Source organism: Dendrobium catenatum, unplaced genomic scaffold (genome assembly GCF_001605985.2).
Source record: "Dendrobium catenatum unplaced genomic scaffold, ASM160598v2 fragScaff_scaffold_370, whole genome shotgun sequence".
Classification (NCBI taxonomy): Eukaryota; Viridiplantae; Streptophyta; class Magnoliopsida; order Asparagales; family Orchidaceae; genus Dendrobium; species Dendrobium catenatum.
In genome coordinates, this window is record NW_021318832.1 from 986666 (window position 1) to 1006178 (window position 19513).

At 31.9% G+C, this 19513-nt stretch overlaps 1 protein-coding gene across 1 annotated transcript in view; it reads left to right on the forward strand.

The window, feature by feature from the left end:
* Window positions 1-4403, forward strand: part of LOC110109992 — a 15112-nt gene extending 10709 nt beyond the window's left edge. The window contains exon 2 of the mRNA XM_028693794.1: window positions 4304-4403. Coding sequence (XP_028549627.1) covers window positions 4304-4376 — 73 coding nt within the window. The 3' untranslated portion in view covers window positions 4377-4403. The remainder of the gene's footprint in view (window positions 1-4303) is intronic.
* The last annotated feature ends 15110 nt before the right edge of the window (window positions 4404-19513 follow it).

The following is a 19513-nucleotide window of genomic DNA, read 5'->3' on the forward strand; positions in this document are numbered from 1 at the left end:
CCATCATACCCGGATCAAAGATCGACGGCGTATGGTCTTCAAAATTTAAAATCATCATATCCGGATCAAAGATCGACGGCATATGGTCTTCAAAATTTATATCCATCATACCCGGATCAAAGATCGACGGCGTATGGTCTTCAAAATTTAAAATCATCATATCCGGATCAAAGATCGACGGCATATGGTCTTCAAAATTTATATCCATCATACCCGGATCAAAGATCGACGGCGTATGGTCTTCAATTTAAATTTTTTCCGATCAGATTTAAAATCGACGATAGGAGGCCTTCTTTTGATGACTTTTTTTTTGGTCTGATTTATGAAATCTGATTTAAAAAAAAAACACTAATTCAATTTATAAAAATCTGATTTGAAATTAGATTTATAAATATCGGACTTATGAAATTATGATTTAAAATCTATTTAAAAAATAGATTTAAATAACATCATTAAAAATGATATAAAATGAATGCTTTATCATAACTAAACAAACTTTTATTTTATCTTTAAGTTATTGGAAATTGAAAGTTGCAGGCAATGATGGAAGCACTGTCACGGCTCAGAGAAATGGAATATTAATAATTGCATACAGAAGGATATATATTTGGTATTTGACTAGGAATAGGCATGCAATAGTTAAGTTGGATGTTTAATTATATGTATAAGAGGGACATTTTATATTGGAAAAAGACAAAAAACACTTGAAGAATAGGGATATCGTGGTTTGACGCGTTGGCTGGAGTTGTTTGAGCGAAATTCAGAGAAGGCGAAGGATTCGACGTCATATTTGAAGCGGAAGAAGAAGTGCAGAGGTTGGCCGGCGTGTGGGGATTTGACTGTGCCAAACAAAGGCACAAGCAAACTCGACGATAATAGCTTCTCAAGTAAGGAAGAAGATAATCGGCTCGGGCGTGAGAGGCAGCAGGATTTCACCTTTGGACAAGAAAAATGGTTTTTGCAATTGGATACAGGGTCGTGATCAACGGCGAGTTCGCAATTGGAGGCGGTGTCACCGACCAACGTGTGGAGTTTAGGGCATTAGATGAAAACCATTTTTCTGTTTTTGAGGCAGAGAATTGTTCTTATGTGTGGTTTCATGCAAGAGGCGGCAGAGAGCCATTTCAAAGAATTAGAAAGCATCCCCCTCTTTCCCCAATTTTCTGTATTTTTATTGACTGCTTAACCGAAAAGCAGTTATCGACGTCAAGAATCGCCTCTCTTGCCGAGATGCCGAGGTGGGGCCGGAGAAAGCATCGAAGAGATGCAGCTCTTCATTTTTTTCTTTTATTCATTCATTCATTTTTTTATATTTTTTTTTATAAGTCAACAAACTACAACATGCAAGCGAGGCACGTGATAGTGACATTCAATTTCAATTAGTAGTTTGACTTAGGCTATTGCTTCGATTTCTGCTTGAACTTTTAAGGTTGTGATGGTGTGGGAAAAATAAAATTTTAGTTTAAAATCCTCGTAGATTCGGGTTGCTTCTATTATCGTGATCGAATACGACATTGAGAATTGTGTACTATCTCTAAAGATAGGAACGATTTTCTACAATGGATTTTGATACGAAAATAGGTTTTTAGAAATCAACCACTTTTATAGACAAATATAAATATAAGAATAACATACTGTCTGGAAAGACATAAATGTCATTCTAAAATAGTATGCAAGGATGAAAGAGGGGTTTGAAAATTCTTCATTTATGTTATCAAATATAACAACGATAATATCATATTGCCTCAGATGGTGAAACTGATATTCTACAAAGCAATTTGAATGAAAAAAACGAGTTTTTATGAAACCTTCTACGTTCCTAGAGATATTTCTCCCATCTTATGAGAATAAGATAGAGTTTATTTTAATATGGGTTACATGTTTCCCATAAAGACAAGCCCTTATGGTTAATCACATTTCGAAAAAAATAAAATTTCTAAGAATACTTTCGATTAAAGTTTTGGCAAACATTTTCTTTAAATTTTAGCGATTAAAACAAAGATGAGAGGTGAAGAATTTTTTAAAAGATATTGGATCAATTTGGAATGTCTTTTTGAATTTCAAATGATTGAAGAGTATGGAGACTTTAAGATTCTTTTAACTCCTAGAAACACTCCAATCTATTCTATCTTTGGCTTTAATATTTTAGAAATAAGATTCTATATTTGAGTTGTTATTTTATTAAATATTTGGGATTACATTTGCTGAGAGTGAGGACTTATGATTTGAGGTCTGCTTCAGAGCTTAAAGTTCTAAGCTGGGTACTTCGTAGTAGCAACCCAAACCTAGTCTATGTGTAGTGTATGAATTTCTAGACTTACATTTACCTAGAGTGTAAAGCCAGCTAAGCCACCTAATCATCTTAAATTATGCTGTCCTATCTTTATTAAAGATGGGTATGTTGTTATTTAAATTTTTAGAATTTTAGGCAGACGTCTAGAGAAGATCCTAAATGATCCTGTACTTATGAATGACAGTATGCTTCTAGAATGGATGCAATTAAATTTTAATTTTACTTTGTTTCTAATACAATGCGTGTTAGTTGAAGTACCACAAATTAGGAATGCTTGAAATTTTTAAAAAATGGTTAAAATAATTTTTTAGATGACTGTTTCCCCAGTTTAAGCATTTCATCCTTATAAGTTAGATTATCTGAATTGTACCATTGGGTCGGGAAGTGTGTAAAACAAAGATAGAAGCATGAAAAATATACATGCGACCCCGGACGGTCTCCAGTTTACTTTCTTAGAATGATTATCTTTCTATGTTATTTATCCCTAGAATTTTATTTTTAAATTATGAGTACAAAATTTTTCATTCCAAAGAGACTAGCAAATTCAAGCCCAAGCACATACAAGAAAGAAACCTATGAAAGACATGCAATTTCTACCGCGCAAATAATGTAAACACATCAATTTAAAAGAAAATAAATATGAAAAGCCCATGTGGCAAATACCACTTAATTATAACATAGGATCTGCTGAAACTACATGTGACTAGGCTCCACCAACAATAACATGGATTCTACACCTATAGAATGACGCAAATATTGAAATAAAACACTTTAATTTTTTCTTTTTTAACTTGGTTATTTTCTTTGTTCTTCCTAGATCGTCTTCTTTTTGTTCCCTTCTTTCTTATGTGTTTATCCAATTAAATATCTAAATGGAAAGAACTCTTCAATTAAAATGTTCTTTTCTCTTTAGATCTCTAATCATTTGAAAAAAATGCTTTATTCCAAAACTTCACAAATCTTTACTTTCACTGAATTACATAATTGAAAAATAAAAAAAGATTAAAACTCTCTGCATATTAGTGAAGCATTTTAATATATGAATATTCAAAAGACACAATCATAACACAATTACTTTGCTCATTTTTGGGCAACCTATAGCTTGGTTATGCTTTTAATGATTAGGGGGCTAAGCAGCAAAAGCATATTTAGGAAATTTGATTTTTTTTAAATCATGATTAATTTTAGTTAACCTTTTTTATAGCCATGCATAATTATGACCGTCTGCGAAAGTTTTGATTAGCCATAAACATCCAGATTGTTCCTAATCTAGGGAAATCTAGACGCCTATCATAAATCACATCATAAACGTTCTAGTATAAATATCATAGCATAAGCATAACAAAATTCATCACATCAAATCATAACAACCAGCACTCGTTCACATACAAATTCACATCACAGAGAAAAGCACATGTAAAAGAACAACGACATAATCTAAGACTAGAGTTTGTTGTCCTAGCAAGCAATTTATAGGATGTATGAGGCTATGTGGCTTGGATATATCTTATGTTTGTTATTATTTGAAATTTTTTAAAAGTTGAATTTTGTTTATTGAATGGTAAGGGAATCATAGTTTAAGTCTAAGTTTTAGTATTTTTGATATTTTGAGATTTATTTTAGGATATATTTCAATTGTTGATTGGTTATTTAAGGTATTTTGATTAGCCATTTAGAGATTTCAATCCAATACACAATTGTCTTTTCAAAATGAGTCGAGCATGGTGTATGAAAGTCTCAATTTTCTAAGTATTTTATTGCTGAATTTAATGGTTATTTAAGTTGAATAGCACTTGTCTTTGTTTACATCACGGTTATGAGATTTATTTCACCCTCATTGGGCTAAGCTAATAGCTTTATGAGCCCGGGTTATCCAACAACCACCTATTTATTTTAAGTTTCATTGTTGGTTGGTGAATTTTAATGAATTTATTTATTTATTGCTGATTTATAATATTTATAATTTAACACTTACCTTCCATCAACTCATTCATGACGTTGTCACATCAGGCACAAGGACCAATGTCTTCTTAGGACACGTAGTCCTGCAGCTCCAGGTATTTTAGCCTTAAAACTTTATTGACCAAGTATAAAGTGTGATTATTATTCATTTGATTTGATTTGTTGAGTTTTTGATGATTTATTAATTATTTAATTCATTAAAATTGGCTAGATTTTGACTTTCTAATTTACTTTGAATTTTGAAAGTTTCTTATTTTTTAAAAATACTTGACCCAGAGCTGAATCTAATGTCTTTGAGTTTGCATCATTTGTAATTTTCTACAATTAGTTATGATTTTTATAAGTTCAGCATATTTTAATGAATTAAATTTGACCAAATGTTGATTTTTTTATTTGCAATAATTTTTGAAGATTTTATAATTTTCATAAATACTAGATCCATTGAGTTTAATGACTTTGAGTTTGAGTGATTTAGATTTTTCTATAATTAGTTGTGATTTTTATAAGTTTGATCATTCTAATGAATTACGTAATTGTTTAATTAGAGGAGATCTCTTATTTTTGTACTGAATCAATTCCAAACATTTTAAAATCTTTCCCCAAATGTCATTGACTCCTAGGGATGATTACTAGTGCTTAAAAATGTTTTAGATTTTTTATTGTTTTCTAATTATTTATTTTAATTATTTAATGATTTTTCTTGATTTCTTTAATTACTTTTAATTTTGATTGAATTTGAAGAAGCTTTTAATTTTCATTTGTTAAGCTCTTAGTTCTAACACTACCATTGTTAGGTCTCAAGTCTTGAATGAGAAAAGTGAAAGGTTTTGTTAGATAGTTGACAACTAATGTAAAATTTATTGAATAATCATGACATAAATCATTTTAATATATTATGTTAATGCTATGGCGTTATTTGAAAATGACGCATTGTATGGCCTAAATACAGTTAGAAGTGTGTAAGAGCTGTTGCATCGACGCCCGTATGCAGTGTTAAATAGGCAATGATTCTCACATCATTGAGGGATGTGGGCAAAGAAGCTAGTCCATAAAACAAAACTTAGGTTAGGATCTTTGAATGTAGGTTATCTCACAAGCAAATTAATGGAATTTATTGATATTATGATTTATAGGAAGATAAATATTCTATGTATTCAGGAAGCTAAATGGGTGGGAGAGAATGCTAAGAAGATTGATAGTTTATGGTTTAAACTTCAGTATTCTGGTAGGTGTCGTATTAGAAATAGTGTAGGTGTGATTATAGATAAGAGTTTGAAAGAGAATGTTGTAAAAATTGATAGAATTGGAGAAAAATTATAGTTTTGCAGATTATTGTTGATCATAAATTTATTAATATAATAAGCGCTTATAATCTTCATGTAGGTTTAAATATATGTTTAAAATTAAAATTTTGTAAGGATTTACAAGAATTAATACAAAAGATACCTCTTGAAGAAAGAGTTTTTATTGAGGGAGATTTAAATATACATGTTAGTAGAGAGATTGAGGATTTTAAAAGTATTTATGGTGGATATGGATTTGGAGCGACTAATTAAGGTGGCAAGACTATATTAGATTTTGCATTAGCTTATAATTTTGTAATTGCTAATACTTTATTTAAGAAAAGAGATGAGCATCTCATCACTTATAAGAATAGATATATTAAAACTTAGATTGATTATTTCTTGTAAGAAAAATATATCGTTTAGATTGCAAAGATTGTAAATTTATTCCGAGTGAATGTCTGTGTACCCAAGATCGTTTATTAGTTTTTGATTTTAAGATGAAGAGGCATAATATAAAAAATATAGTATATTATTGTTCTAGGATTAGATGGTAGTATTTAAAGAACTCTTACAAAAAATATCTTTGAGAGTAAGATTCACGATCTTAAGATTTTGTCGATACATCAGGAAGCTAATGTTATGTAGAAATAGTAGCTTGTAATATTAAGAATATTGCAAATGGTATGCTTGGAGTATCAAAAGGAAAATCTTCTAATAGTAAAAATAGTTGGTGGTGGAATCAAAATGTACAATAAAAGATAAAAAATAAGAAACTCTATTATAAAAATTTATTTAGATGTAAAAACATTGAAAATTGGTAAAGATATAAAGTTGCATGTTAGGAGTCTAAGAAAGCAATATGCGATGCAAAGACTTTAGCTTTTAATAATTTATACAATAGATCATATACTGAAGAGGGCGATATAGCCGCACAAAGAGATATGAGTAGTAAGGATTTAGTTTAAGTGAAGTACATTAAGGATGAAGATAAAAAATACTTTTTTTATAAGAAGATATTCAACAAATGTGGATGAGATATTTTGTTTTGCTTTTCAATAAAGATTGTGAAAATACGATCGACTTTAGTGACCTTAGCACTCTAAATGAAAATAATTTTTTTTTATCAGCGTATTACTAACACTAAAGTTAGAGAAGCTTTATAGAAAATGAAGTATGGGAAAACTATTGAACCTGATGATATTCCAATAGAGGTGTGAAAATACTTAGGAGATGAAGGAATTTCTTGTCTTGCTATACTTTGTAATATTATTTTGAATACTTAAAATATGATAGATGTGTGAAAAATGAGTGTGTTGATTCCTATCTTTAAAAATAATGGAGATGCACAAGATTGTGTGAATTATGGGGGAATTAAGTTGATGTGTCATACTTGGTTTTGGAGCATAGGTTACGACGTGATACTAATGTTTCTTAAAATCAATTTGGATTCATGCCGGGTAGGTCTACTTGTTGACCTATAAAAAAATATAAAAAAAATGAATGAATGAATAAAAGAAAAAAATGAAGAGCTGCATCTCTTCGATGCTTTCTCTGGCCCCAAGAAGTATAGAGAGAATATGGAGGATCTTCATATGATATTTATTGATTTAGAGAAAGCATATAATAAAGTTCCTAGAGACATGCCATGGAGAGTTCTAAAAAAGAAAGGGGTTAATAATGGTATATTAAAGTCATTAGGGATATATATGCTAGAGCTGTTACTTGTGTTCAAACACAAGGTGGTTTGACCAAGTATTTTCCAATTTCAGTTGGATTACATTAAGGATCGGCCTTAAGCCCGTATCTTTTTTCTTTAATCATGGATGTTCTTACTAGAGATTTGCAAGAGGATGTTCCCTAGTGTATGTTTTTTGCTGACGATATTCTTTTTGCTGATAAGGCTAAAGAGGGAGTTAAAGGTAAACTTGAATTATGGAGGTCAATCTTAGAGTTTAAAAGTTTTGGTTTGAGTAGATCTAAAACCAAATATAGGGAATGTAATTTTAGTAGTAATAGATCTAGCGGAGGGTTTCTAATTTTGCGCGATCAAGTCATTAGTACGAGTACACGTTTTAGTATCTTTGGTCTATTGTTTAGAGTGAAGGTGAAATTGATGGGGATATTATTAGTAGAATTTAAGTTGGATGGTTGCAGTGGAGGAATGCATTGTGCTTGTTGTGTGATACAAAAGTACCACTCACTAATTGACAGACAAAATGAACTTCAAATCTAGTGAATTTTAAACATATGTTCTATATAATACGTGCTTCAAAACTACCAAATTTGATGCCATCAAGATCTTTCTAGGTTTCAAAGTTGATCTCAAGAGGTATATATATATATGGGGATTTAATTTGAGCTCTCTACTGTTTGGATTGTGGGTGAAATCACATGTATTCTAACCCTTACACTAATGTGCACAAACCACAAAAAAATCAAGAATAATTCTATTTTGATGAAGAGTTATAAATTTCTAAAGTTTTGAGTTAAAATGTAACCCAGAACTTTGAAAATTCAATTAACTAAAATTCCCTAATCATCAGAGGTTGGAAAAATTATGGAATATAAAATATATACCCAAGTTCAGCATGTCCAAATTTGAGCTCAATTAGACAACTGGTTAGGGAGTAATTAAAGAAATTTAATTTTTCAATCAAACATAAATTACTCAGTAAGCATTGATCAAAATTATTTGAAATTAATTTTAAAATAAAATTGAGTTAAATACAGTTGCAATAAGCCCAACAGCACCAAATTTTGATGAGAAATGGATTTATGATGAATTTTTGAAGTTCTGAGCATTTTTTGGAATTATTTAATGCACTAAGATTTTGAACTATAACTTTAAATGCTCATTACTTCTTAAATACTCACCCAAATTTAATGAAATTGAAACACAATTTCCTCACACTCAGATAAAGAGTGGGGAAGTGTTTGATTTTATTGAAAAACACTTTTTGAGAAAGCACTTTTAGAGAGAAGTTTTTGGCTTATTTTGGGAAAATGCTCTGATCCATATAGTGAAATCCTTTAATCTTGGGCTCTTTGGTCTCCTGGAGATGTTCTTTACAACTTCATTGAATACTCCGAGTTTGATTTCCACTGGTTTGAAAGTTGTTTGAGAATCATTGTTTGACATATTGTATCCTGCTTTTTATCGTTATTCTATGTCATCGTGCCCGTGTCTGTGTCTGTGTCAGTGTTTGTGCTTCATAACTTATCCTAAAGTAATTATTTATTTTATTTTTTTATTCTTTTAAGAAATACACCCATAAATACTGTTTTATGGAGTGTGATTAAACTCTTTCTAGGTATCATCTTACAATCTTTATGGAAAAGTATTTTCCCTCTTAGCAAAAGAAGCTAATTTGTTATTTTGCGGTTCCACTTTGTAAGTAATTGTGGGTTATTTGTTGAAATATGTGTTTACTAATGCAAGATCATAGGTAATTGCAAAATCAGGTATAGCTTCTGCATTTTTATTTCCTCTTTCAGTCCCACCTTTAATTCTCTCACATCTTATAATAATTAGTCCATATTTATTCTCGTTCCATAATCTTGGAGCCCTCCCGTGGAAATTGAGAGATCCACACAAATGAAATGGAAACCCAAGGAGAAAGAATAACAGATAAAAGAACTGAATACCTTTCATACAAAACATCAAGACCTTTCATCCTTTGCAAATCTGACCAATGTTGAAATTTTGAGGAAGCTAGAGCTTTAGGCTTTGTTTGGGACGGTTTTTTTATTGCTTCTAAAAATAACTTTTTAGTTTAAAAATTAAAATTTTTATCAAAGGAAGTTGTTTTAAGAAGCAGTAAGAAAGCGATCCCAAACGAAGACTTATCTAACGCATTGTTATCTGAGGGGATCTTCAAAGGCATTGTTATGTGACGGGCCGGGATCTTCACAATCTCATAAGGACTACCAATTGCCTTAATGAAATGGAACTTCAGATCTATATGCTTAGCTCTTTCATGATACATGGGATTTTTGGATAGGAATACTGCACTTTGATTGTTATAAAGCACTAATTGAATAACCAATTTAGAAATCAACCCCTTCGACATTACAACTTTTTTTTATGATTTTAGATCTAGTAACGCATTCAGATTCAACTTTAGATAAAGCCACAACTAGTTGCAAATTAGTCTTCCAACTAATAATGTTCTGTGTGGGATCTTTGAGTATCAACACAACCAGCAAAATTTCAATGTGCATTTAATTAGTTGAAAATTTCATATGTCAAACCCAAGGTGATTGTTGGATTTAAGTTAACTTAGCATTCGTGTTAATGTTTTTCAATGTTGCCTGGACTTGCTTGTAACACTAAGTGAATAAGCCAAATCTATCATGCAACTAAGCTATCATGAAACTAACTATATCTTGGTAGCAAATTTTCTCCGTATCTGATTCTTTGAAATCATTATGTAGTGTTCTATTCTTACTCAATGGATTTCATTTGGGATAGTTTTCTTATTATTTTTTAAAGCATTTTTTTTAGTATAAAAAATTCTAACTAAAAATTTTTTGAACTAAAAAGCTGCTTTAAAAAGCAGGAAGAAAACTGTTCCAAACGAAGTTTTAGGCTTCCTTTGGGACGGATTTTTTACTGCTTCATAAAATTTTTGTACTTAAAAGCTGCTTTAAGAAGCAGTTTTTTTTAGTATAAAAAATTCTAACTAAAAATTTTTTGAACTAAAAAGCTGCTTTAAAAAGCAGGAAGAAAACTGTTCCAAACGAAGTTTTAGGCTTCCTTTGGGACGGATTTTTTACTGCTTCATAAAATTTATGTACTTAAAAGCTGCTTTAAGAAGCAGTAAGAAATTGGCATAGAAGCTGCTAATTATCACCTTTTTTGCAATCTTCTTTATGTTCCTCAAGGCAAAACAAATCTTGTCTTTCATTATTTCTGATGATCTTCTGTTCAGGAATTTTCTAGGCAGGATTAATATACTTCGTTTAAAACTTCACCTTCAGTATGATCTTCGATTTAATATATATATATATATATATATATATATATATATATATATGACGTAGCTCATCTTGGTTTATTTATTGGGAGTTTTGGCTATCAACCAAGAAGTCTTGTTGCGTATGTGAGATGTGTGTGGGTTTGCCTTATGGCATCTCCAACCGAACGCAAAACATGTGTATGGTGTCGTTCGGTCACTCTAACCGAACGCCAAATCTTCCACTATTTGCTTGCGGGTGAACAGTGCAACGCCACTGTTCACCCGCTATATGTTTTTTTTTAATTAAAAAAATTTTAAAATTTTAAGTATGAGGAAGAATATACTAGGAATTTTCTCTTTTTGGTGTTAGAAAATGGAATTCTGTTGGAAACAAGTTAATGCATATTGATGTATTACTTTATTTTGGAGTAAAAAATTAATTTTTCGGGTGGAGATGCCCTTAATTGGCCTAAATGTGCAAAAAAAAAAAGAACTCAAAAAAATAAATAATCCTCCGATCTAATCATTACCATTAGATTCATCCTCTATTAAGTTAAATATCATTGACCACTCTAATTATACTTTTATTATTAAGCACAATTGATTCTCTAAATATTCATAAATTTATGATATGATTATAAACTAAGCACATTCTTAATACTTAAGATACAATGAACACTTAAAATAACTATTTTTCTAAGTTAAGAAAGAATGGATGGATTCCTTATTACAAATTAACATTATTGGCTACTTATTTAATTATTTCCCAAGAATATAAGGAATAAGACAACTCTTGAATTCATATAGATTAAATTAACAAACATAACTTCATAATTAGGAATTTCTTATTTTCGCAAGATTATGATGATTTCATAAATGGTCCTCATATTGATATAATATGAATATTCTATATTAAAATGTAATTATTAGATTTTTTAATTAATCATGCTCCGATTCTATAACATTCTTAAATTATTATTCATGCATTCAGGAACATGCAGGCTAGGCTACTTTATCGGCTTCACAAGAGGCTAAATATTTAGCCTTCCTAATGGAATCAACAAAATTTTTTTTCTTAATGCTCTTCCAAATTATAGCTTCTCCACTAAAAGGGATGATAGACCCGGTTGTTATTTTTTTGTTTTAAAAAAGCTTTTTCCTTGCAATTCTTAAACGTGATAGACTGCATGATTTTCTATATTGATTACTTCTTATCCAGAATGGCCTTTCGACCATATTTTTTAGATTTTCTGCAACAAATGTTCAAGCCATAGTTTATGGAGCTTGCTATGCTAACTCAATATTATGTCTCAGTTTTGAAAATTTTCAGTGCCCATAGATGATGAGAAGATCGAATGTACACTTTTAAATAGGTAAACTAAATTGTTACCATTTAGGGCATCTCCAACAGAGAACTCCATTTTTCACGGCAAAATATAGCAAAACTCCAAAATGCCGTGGTGCTGCTCCAATCGAACGCCATTTTATGTGCTTCTGAGAAGGTAACGATCCTTCTCCATTTAGCGCGTTTTTCCGGTTGAGAGAGCAAAATAGCCTAGGTGAATAGTGTGACGCCAATATTGGCGTCGCATTGTTCACCCGCAAGTAAATGGCGGAAGATTTGGCGTTCGGCTGGAGCGACCGAACGACGCCATACGCTCATTTGGCGTTCGGTTGGAGATGCTCTTATAGCTTTACCAAGTTACACCTTTGCTTCCCAAGTATATTTCTCTAGTCATTTACATGTGGTTGCCACTGAAAAGAGAAGAGAACTTCATGGTACCAGCATTTTCCTCCAATGTCTCCGCTAAAAGATGATTTAAGATTGTAATATTTATCATTCTGCAACATTAAATAAAAGAATGAAATGTTTTTAATGTGTGAGTCTCATACTCATACTTTATTAGTAATTTTGAATGTGAAAATAAAGTGCTCAATTATCAGCAAAGCGTAGCTGTACTCAATTATTAAATTGACATTTTATATTCATATTTTATTGAGAAAAAATGTATTACCATTCCGGTTCACAGACCGGAAAACTAGACTCATGTTTGCTGAAGTATGCGTCATGGTCTCGAGTGCTTTATGTTGCAAACCGTATTCAAGAACTAAATTTTTTATGATAACAAATATTATTATGTATGTTACTATTTTCTCTTATTTTTATGATATTTTGTTTTGTGTTTTTGTATACTAACGCTTCAGAAAATTAGTCCACAGTTCACTTGCAATTCTGATTAGCTCAAAATTGGGTAGACTAGAGTTATAGTCGGCTTTCATTTTATACTATATTTTCTCTTTTCATGAGTCATATCATGTAATTTGGTAGATGACATTGCTGAGCAACCTAGCACACACACAGGGGGAGAGATAAAAATATTTTTAAGAGAGTTATTTTTTTAGGTAATTTGTATTGTACGAATCTGGTTTCATACTATACGAAGCAATTCATATTGTACAATTTTAATTTGTATTGTACGAACTGTTGTACTCTTTCTAAACCCTAGCCACTAAAAGTTAAGAAAGATAATAACTTTGTTCTGATCATATAGTACGATTTGGATTGTACATCATGCCCTAATTAAAATCTTTCTTAATTAATCCCGCGATCTTAGACAATCAAATCATGGACGATTATTGTGATTGATCGTACTGTTCAAAATAGTTCGTAATGTACGAGTACATGTGTATAAAATTTTTCGTCCCTTGGATTGTACCGAATGAAATCCATGATTTTCTTACTGATCGTACCGTATGATATCCACAGTACTGGATGATCACCCATGTACGAAGTAGGCTGTCCCAAGGATCATCCCAAACGAACAAAAGGAATTTTTGCAGATCATACCATACGATGTTCGGATCATACTATGATGTTTTATAAAAGTTGATCAGTTCGTCTGAACAATCTTGCTGAACAAGTCTGAATTGAACTGATAGTACTGGATGAAACATGTATCGTACTATATGAATAGAAGTCAGATGGATTAAAATTTAGGGTTTTTTCAAGCCCACAATTTAAGGATTGTTAAGAGAGTTGCTATTTGCATGTTTTACATTCTTGCAACTTTTATAGTTTTGATGATTTCAAATATTATTATTTTATGTATAGTTATCTCCTAACATTTTTTGAAAAAAGTTATTTTTGCTCTTGTGTGTACTAACATTTTAGGAAAATCAAACTCCAGACTACAAAGACTTCAAATCAAATTCAACATGAGATACTTTACGAATTTAAAACTTGTATTTTTTTCTTTGAATTAAGTTTTGAAAGGGAGTGATTGTAATTGAGTGAATACACACACACACACACACTTAAGGAGATCTTGAGAAATTTGTACTGATCGTATGGGACGTACATAGTTCGTACGGGATGATCAAGTCAGTTATCTCCTCATAAGAGCAATGGAACGAGCAGGAGTCGAAGGAAATTTTTCTAAGTCATGATCGTCCAAGACGAAGTGTATTCATCCCAGGATGAAATATTCTCTGGAAAATATTCGTTCAAAAATGAAGTGTATTCGTTCCAGGATGAGTTGCTCTTTGGATTGCTATCGTCTAGGACGAAGTGTATTCGTCCCGGGACGATTTGCTCTCTGTAAAACTTTCGCCCGGACGAACCTTAACTTCGTACCAAGACGAAGTGAACCGACTCTGAAAATTAAGTGTCGTTCTACAATTTTTGGGAACCGACCTATGGAATAATCGTTCGTACCGGACGAACCTAGTTCATACGGGACGATGTGTGACTACGAAGTCATTTCATACCCATATACATTAGGTTCATTTCCAACGCACTTAAGTAAAATCATCCAGGATGATCCACCATCGTACGAGACGATCCAATATGTATTGACTTAAATATTTGCAGTTTTTTGACGGTTTTTTGTGTCTTTCCTATAAATAGTCCAAACTAAACTTCCACATTATCTTTTTGCCCATTGATCTTTGTGCCTATTGAAACAAGAGTCAAGGAGAGAGTGTGAGAGAGTGTTTGAAGGAGATTTCTTGCCATTGGAGCATGAAGGTTTCACTTGGTATTCAAAGGTAAGAATCTCTACTTGTGATTTGGATTTACTTCACTCCTTTCTTTCTTCCTTCTAGATTGCTTGTGAGGAGATCTGTCAATGAGATCTGGTTCTGTGCCGACACTTGGAGAGTGTGAACAGCCGAAGGGTTCTCTACCCACACTTGGAGAGTGTGAACAGCCGAAGGGTTCTCTGCCCACACTAGGAGAGTGTGAAAGGACGAAGGATTCTCTTCCCACACTAGGTTATAGTGTGAAAGGACGAAGGGTTCTTTGCCTATACTAGGAGAGTGTGAAAGGACGAAGGGTTCTCTGCCAACACTAGGGATAGTGTAAAAGGATGACGGTTCTTTGCCAACACTAGGGATAGTGTAAATGGATGATGGTTTTCTGCCGCACCGGGTAGTGGTGGAAAGAGTTTTTGTAAAGGCTTCTCTGCCTTGCTGTGGGTGAAAAAGGAGAGTCACTATTGGTATTAGTGCAATACTCGGAGGGTGCCTCCAGGGAGTGGATGTAGGTCTGGTTTTGACCAAACCACTATAGATTTGGTGTTCTTTATTTTTTCGTTGTTTTTATTTTAACGTTTACAACTTGTGGTTGAAAAATATATTTCTATAAAACTCACTAAAGTTAGTTTTTATTTACAAATTTTAGGAGGGTAATTTTTTTTTTAATTACCAATTCACCCCCTCTTGGTTAGCCATGGGACATAAGCTTAGGTTTAACAACCTAATTCTTAGTGAACGAGTTTCAACAAGGGTTTCAAATATTCTTTTGATATATCTTTTGATGCATAGTCTTCTTGAGAGAGAGCTTGAGGGAGTGAAGAATGAGAGCTTGATGAAAGAAGAGAAGGAGATTTTATGAGGAAGAAGTTGTGAGGGGATTCACATGGTTGTTCCAAGCAAGAATCTTGTATAGTACCTTCAAGCATCTGCCATGAATCATTGTGGCTCTAGAGAATAACTTCTTCAGCAATGATCGTGGTTCTCTATCGTCACCTGGAGGGTGAAAATAGAATTGTTGTTCTCTAACCATTACTATGAGGTTGAAAATAGAGTTGAGATTCTCTTCCTCTAAAAGATTCACGGTTCTCTGCCACATCGGGGAAGTGAAACAGCATATGGACAGTCTTCTCCACCTTACTGTGGAAGCAAAAGGATAGTTACTACTGCTTAGTACAATACTTAAAGAGAGAGTATCCAAGGCATGGACGTAGGTCAACTTGATCAAACTACTATAAATTCTGGTGTGTTCATTATGATTATTTTACATAATTTTTTTTTTGTATTTATTTTTATGATAACTAAGTGGGTGAAAACTCTAATTTTTTTTATTGTGAATATAATTTGCTTCTGCATCAAGTTATAAATTTTTTTCTTTTTATTAAAAGAAGTTTTTAAAAATATCCAATTCACCCCCTCTTGGTTAGCCTAGGAGTAGTTCTTTAGGTTTCATAACCCTCATGAACTTTCAAGTGGTATCAGAGCGGGATATAAAAATTTCATTTTAGAAAACTTTTGAAAAAAATATCTATGGCTAACTTATGCAATCGTAACACTGCAGAAGGATACTAAATAACTAGATCATCTCTATTTGATAATATTCTTTTTGACTTTTGAAAAAAATCGTATTTCCACCTTTTTATAATCAATTGATTATCTCATGTAGATGTTAGTACAGGATGGTTATTCTACACCTTTTTATTTAGTAAATGATGTTAAAATTGAAATATTTTTTATTAATGGACTATTGATGATAAAATTTTAGCCTAACTAAATGCTAAGTATTTAAACTATTTTTTTAGTACTTTGAAATCTGATGAGTATATGCATGTATCTACTTGCATAACTTGAAAAGAAATTTTGGATAGACTCTGCATAACCTATGAAAGAACAACTGAAGTAAAATAATTTAGGTTAAATATTTTGCTCCATGATTATGAACTCTTTCACATAAAACCTAATGAAACCAAATCTAAAATATATACTATGTTCATACAAATTATCACATCCATGCATGCTTTAGGTAGAGAATTATCAAATTTTAAAAAATTCAATAAGATATTGGGATGTCTACCTAGTTCATATGGTGCTAAAATTATAGCTATTTTAAAATTCAAGGATTTAAATGTTTATTCTATTAACAACTTACTTGGATTTGTAATCGCCTATATATGAATAAAGCATACGCCAAAGGCAATCTGATCAGGCAGAAAGTAAGAAAGAGAAAATTCTAAAGCTTCTAATGATATTATCTGTTAGGAATGCATGAAATCAGGGCATATTAAAATTGATTACCCAAATCTCAAAGGTCTCCAAAACAAGGAGAATGTTGAAGAAAAAGCAAAGTCCTATAAAGGTAAGCGAAGATCTCAAAAATCCCTGCTAGCCAACTCTGCTTAAGATTCATCTAGAATAGAAACAGAAGAAGAAGTGAAAAATTCGTGCTTAAGTGAAAATAACTATCTTGATCATTCTGATCAAGATAAGGTATGCCAATATTCATACAATGAATTACTTACTATTTAAGAAGAGATTCATGATTCTTATAGGAAACTAAAAAAGAAGTACACTAGCTTGAAAACTAAATGCTCAATTCTGCAAAAAGAAAAGGAAATGTTTAGAAAATATGGTTTTGATGTTGATAAGGATTATATGTCTTTGTTGAATGATTTTGATGAATTGAATAAAAAATATTCTACTTTATCTGAAACATATGAGTTTTTGAAAGCATTGCATCTTGATTTAGAAAAGTCATTTAAAGAGTTAGAAGCATGTGTTAACATTTTACTTAGTGAGCACTATTTAAAAATTGAAATATCTGCTCTTGAAAGTGCTAATGAAATGTTATTAAAAAAAGTAAAGGCTTTTCAAAATAAATATGTTTGTAAGAACTCACCATGCCATGCATCTAATAAACATAAAAATATTAATCATAACTATAATAGGTTAGTTAACCCTTTTTCTAATGTTAGATGTTATTCATGTGGCATGTTAGGACATATTATCCACACTTGCACCATTCATCATATAACACAATTGGTGTGGAGACCAAAGTTGCATCAAATATAGCATGACATGCATTCTGATGATTTATCCAAATTTAAGAAGGGACCCAAACTCACATGGGCTCCCAAAATTATTCTTCCATGATTTTTGGATTTGAGAGCTCTCATAAAAGACCCAGTGGGAGCATGTGATTTTTGGGCTCGATATTTAGATCCAATCACTTGAAATCAGTCATTTATAAGCTTCTCATCATATGTGTTTTTATATTGTATTTTTTTATAATTTTATTTTTGTTCATGTTTTTTTTCTTTTGGTTTAGTTGTTCTCGCTCTTTATGATTGTATCCTAATCTTCACAAAAACCATCTTAGTACAAGACCAACAAAAATATTTTAATCGTAGAGTACAAACTACATTTGTATTATATGATCTGTAAAGCACTACTTAGATCATAACCCTTGGTTTGATGAATAATCCAGATTGTATCTATCATTTATGGTCGTATTGTACAAAGTTTTTTATCAAAAGTCATACAGATTGACTCCTTGGGATGAGATCAATGTCTCTAATCATCCCATACAAAGTCTGGTCGTATTATACAATCAGATACATCTTTTTGATTGATCGTTTGGCCAAAATAATTACATCTGATTGTCTCATACGATATCACGATCGTATGGTACGATTTGCTTAATTTCTATTTAAATAGCCAACCTCATTTAATTTTTTCACACTACTCTTTAAATCCTTCCTTCTTGCATTTCAACCTTTGCAATGGCCAATGGAAAACGCAGTAACCCATGGAGCTTCCTCCTCTTAGAACCCTATAGAAGATCATTTTTTAACTTCTTATGTGCTTATAGAAAATACAAAGAAGTCAAGATCATGCCATCTAGGCTTCTTAATCAACAGGCCCTTATCTTCCTATCAATGAATCTCTCTAACATTGCACTTCAATTTCTCGTAACCTTGGCCTATCCCTTTCATTAAGAAATCCTTTATGAATTTCTTGCAAACCTTAGTATTAGTGGGGATGCTACGATTATATCTTCCCTAGTGTGCTGTCAGAATGTAGAAATCACTAAGGACATAGGAATTCACCTTCAATTAAACTCTCAGGGAAATAGACCACTTTCCATGGTCTCTAAATCTAATTTTGACTGGAGTGCTGTGAACCTTATGCTAAGAAATGCTGCCCTTAACTAAAATTCTCGGGTTATCCAACATGTTCTGAGAACTTCAATCATTCCTAAAGCTGGAGATTGGATCAACATCTCTCCTCTACTATAGAGTGTCGCCTACTTTATCATGTCAAACACTCAAATGGATGAAGCTCAAATGCTAATTGACAACATCTAAATCCTCACTTCAATTAGACATCCAACCACTAGGAGAAAGCAAAACATCGCCCTAGGATATGTGATTGGATATATCCTGAATATAAAGTACAACATCATATATCCTACTCCTCATGATCACACTCCAATCTTCTTTTCGGATGCCTCCTTTTGGATGTTATTTCATAGGGATCAAGAGCTTGAAGATCCTCTCTTTGGTGAAGAAGGAGAAGTTACCCCTCTAGTTGATCCTGCACCTGCACCACCTCTTCACCACTACCCATATGAGGAGTTGATTCAAAGATTTGACAATCTAGAGACTCACCTAGATAAACAGAAAATCCAACACTATAATGATATGGGTTGGTTCAAGGAGCAATTTGGAAATATCCTATGCCAGTTCACCACTGTCCAACAATAGTATGACGGTTTTAGCCAGTTCTTCCAACCACCTCCAGCTCCACCTTCTTATAAGGATCCATCTCTGTACTAATTTTATTTATTTTTTATTATGATGTATTTTTCTTTTTTTTTTTAATTGTGTTTTAGTTTTGATAATGAAATTTTCATTCAGCCCTTATATTGAGTTTTTTTCTTATTTTTATTCCAATGCTTTACTTATTAATAAAATTTAGCAAGT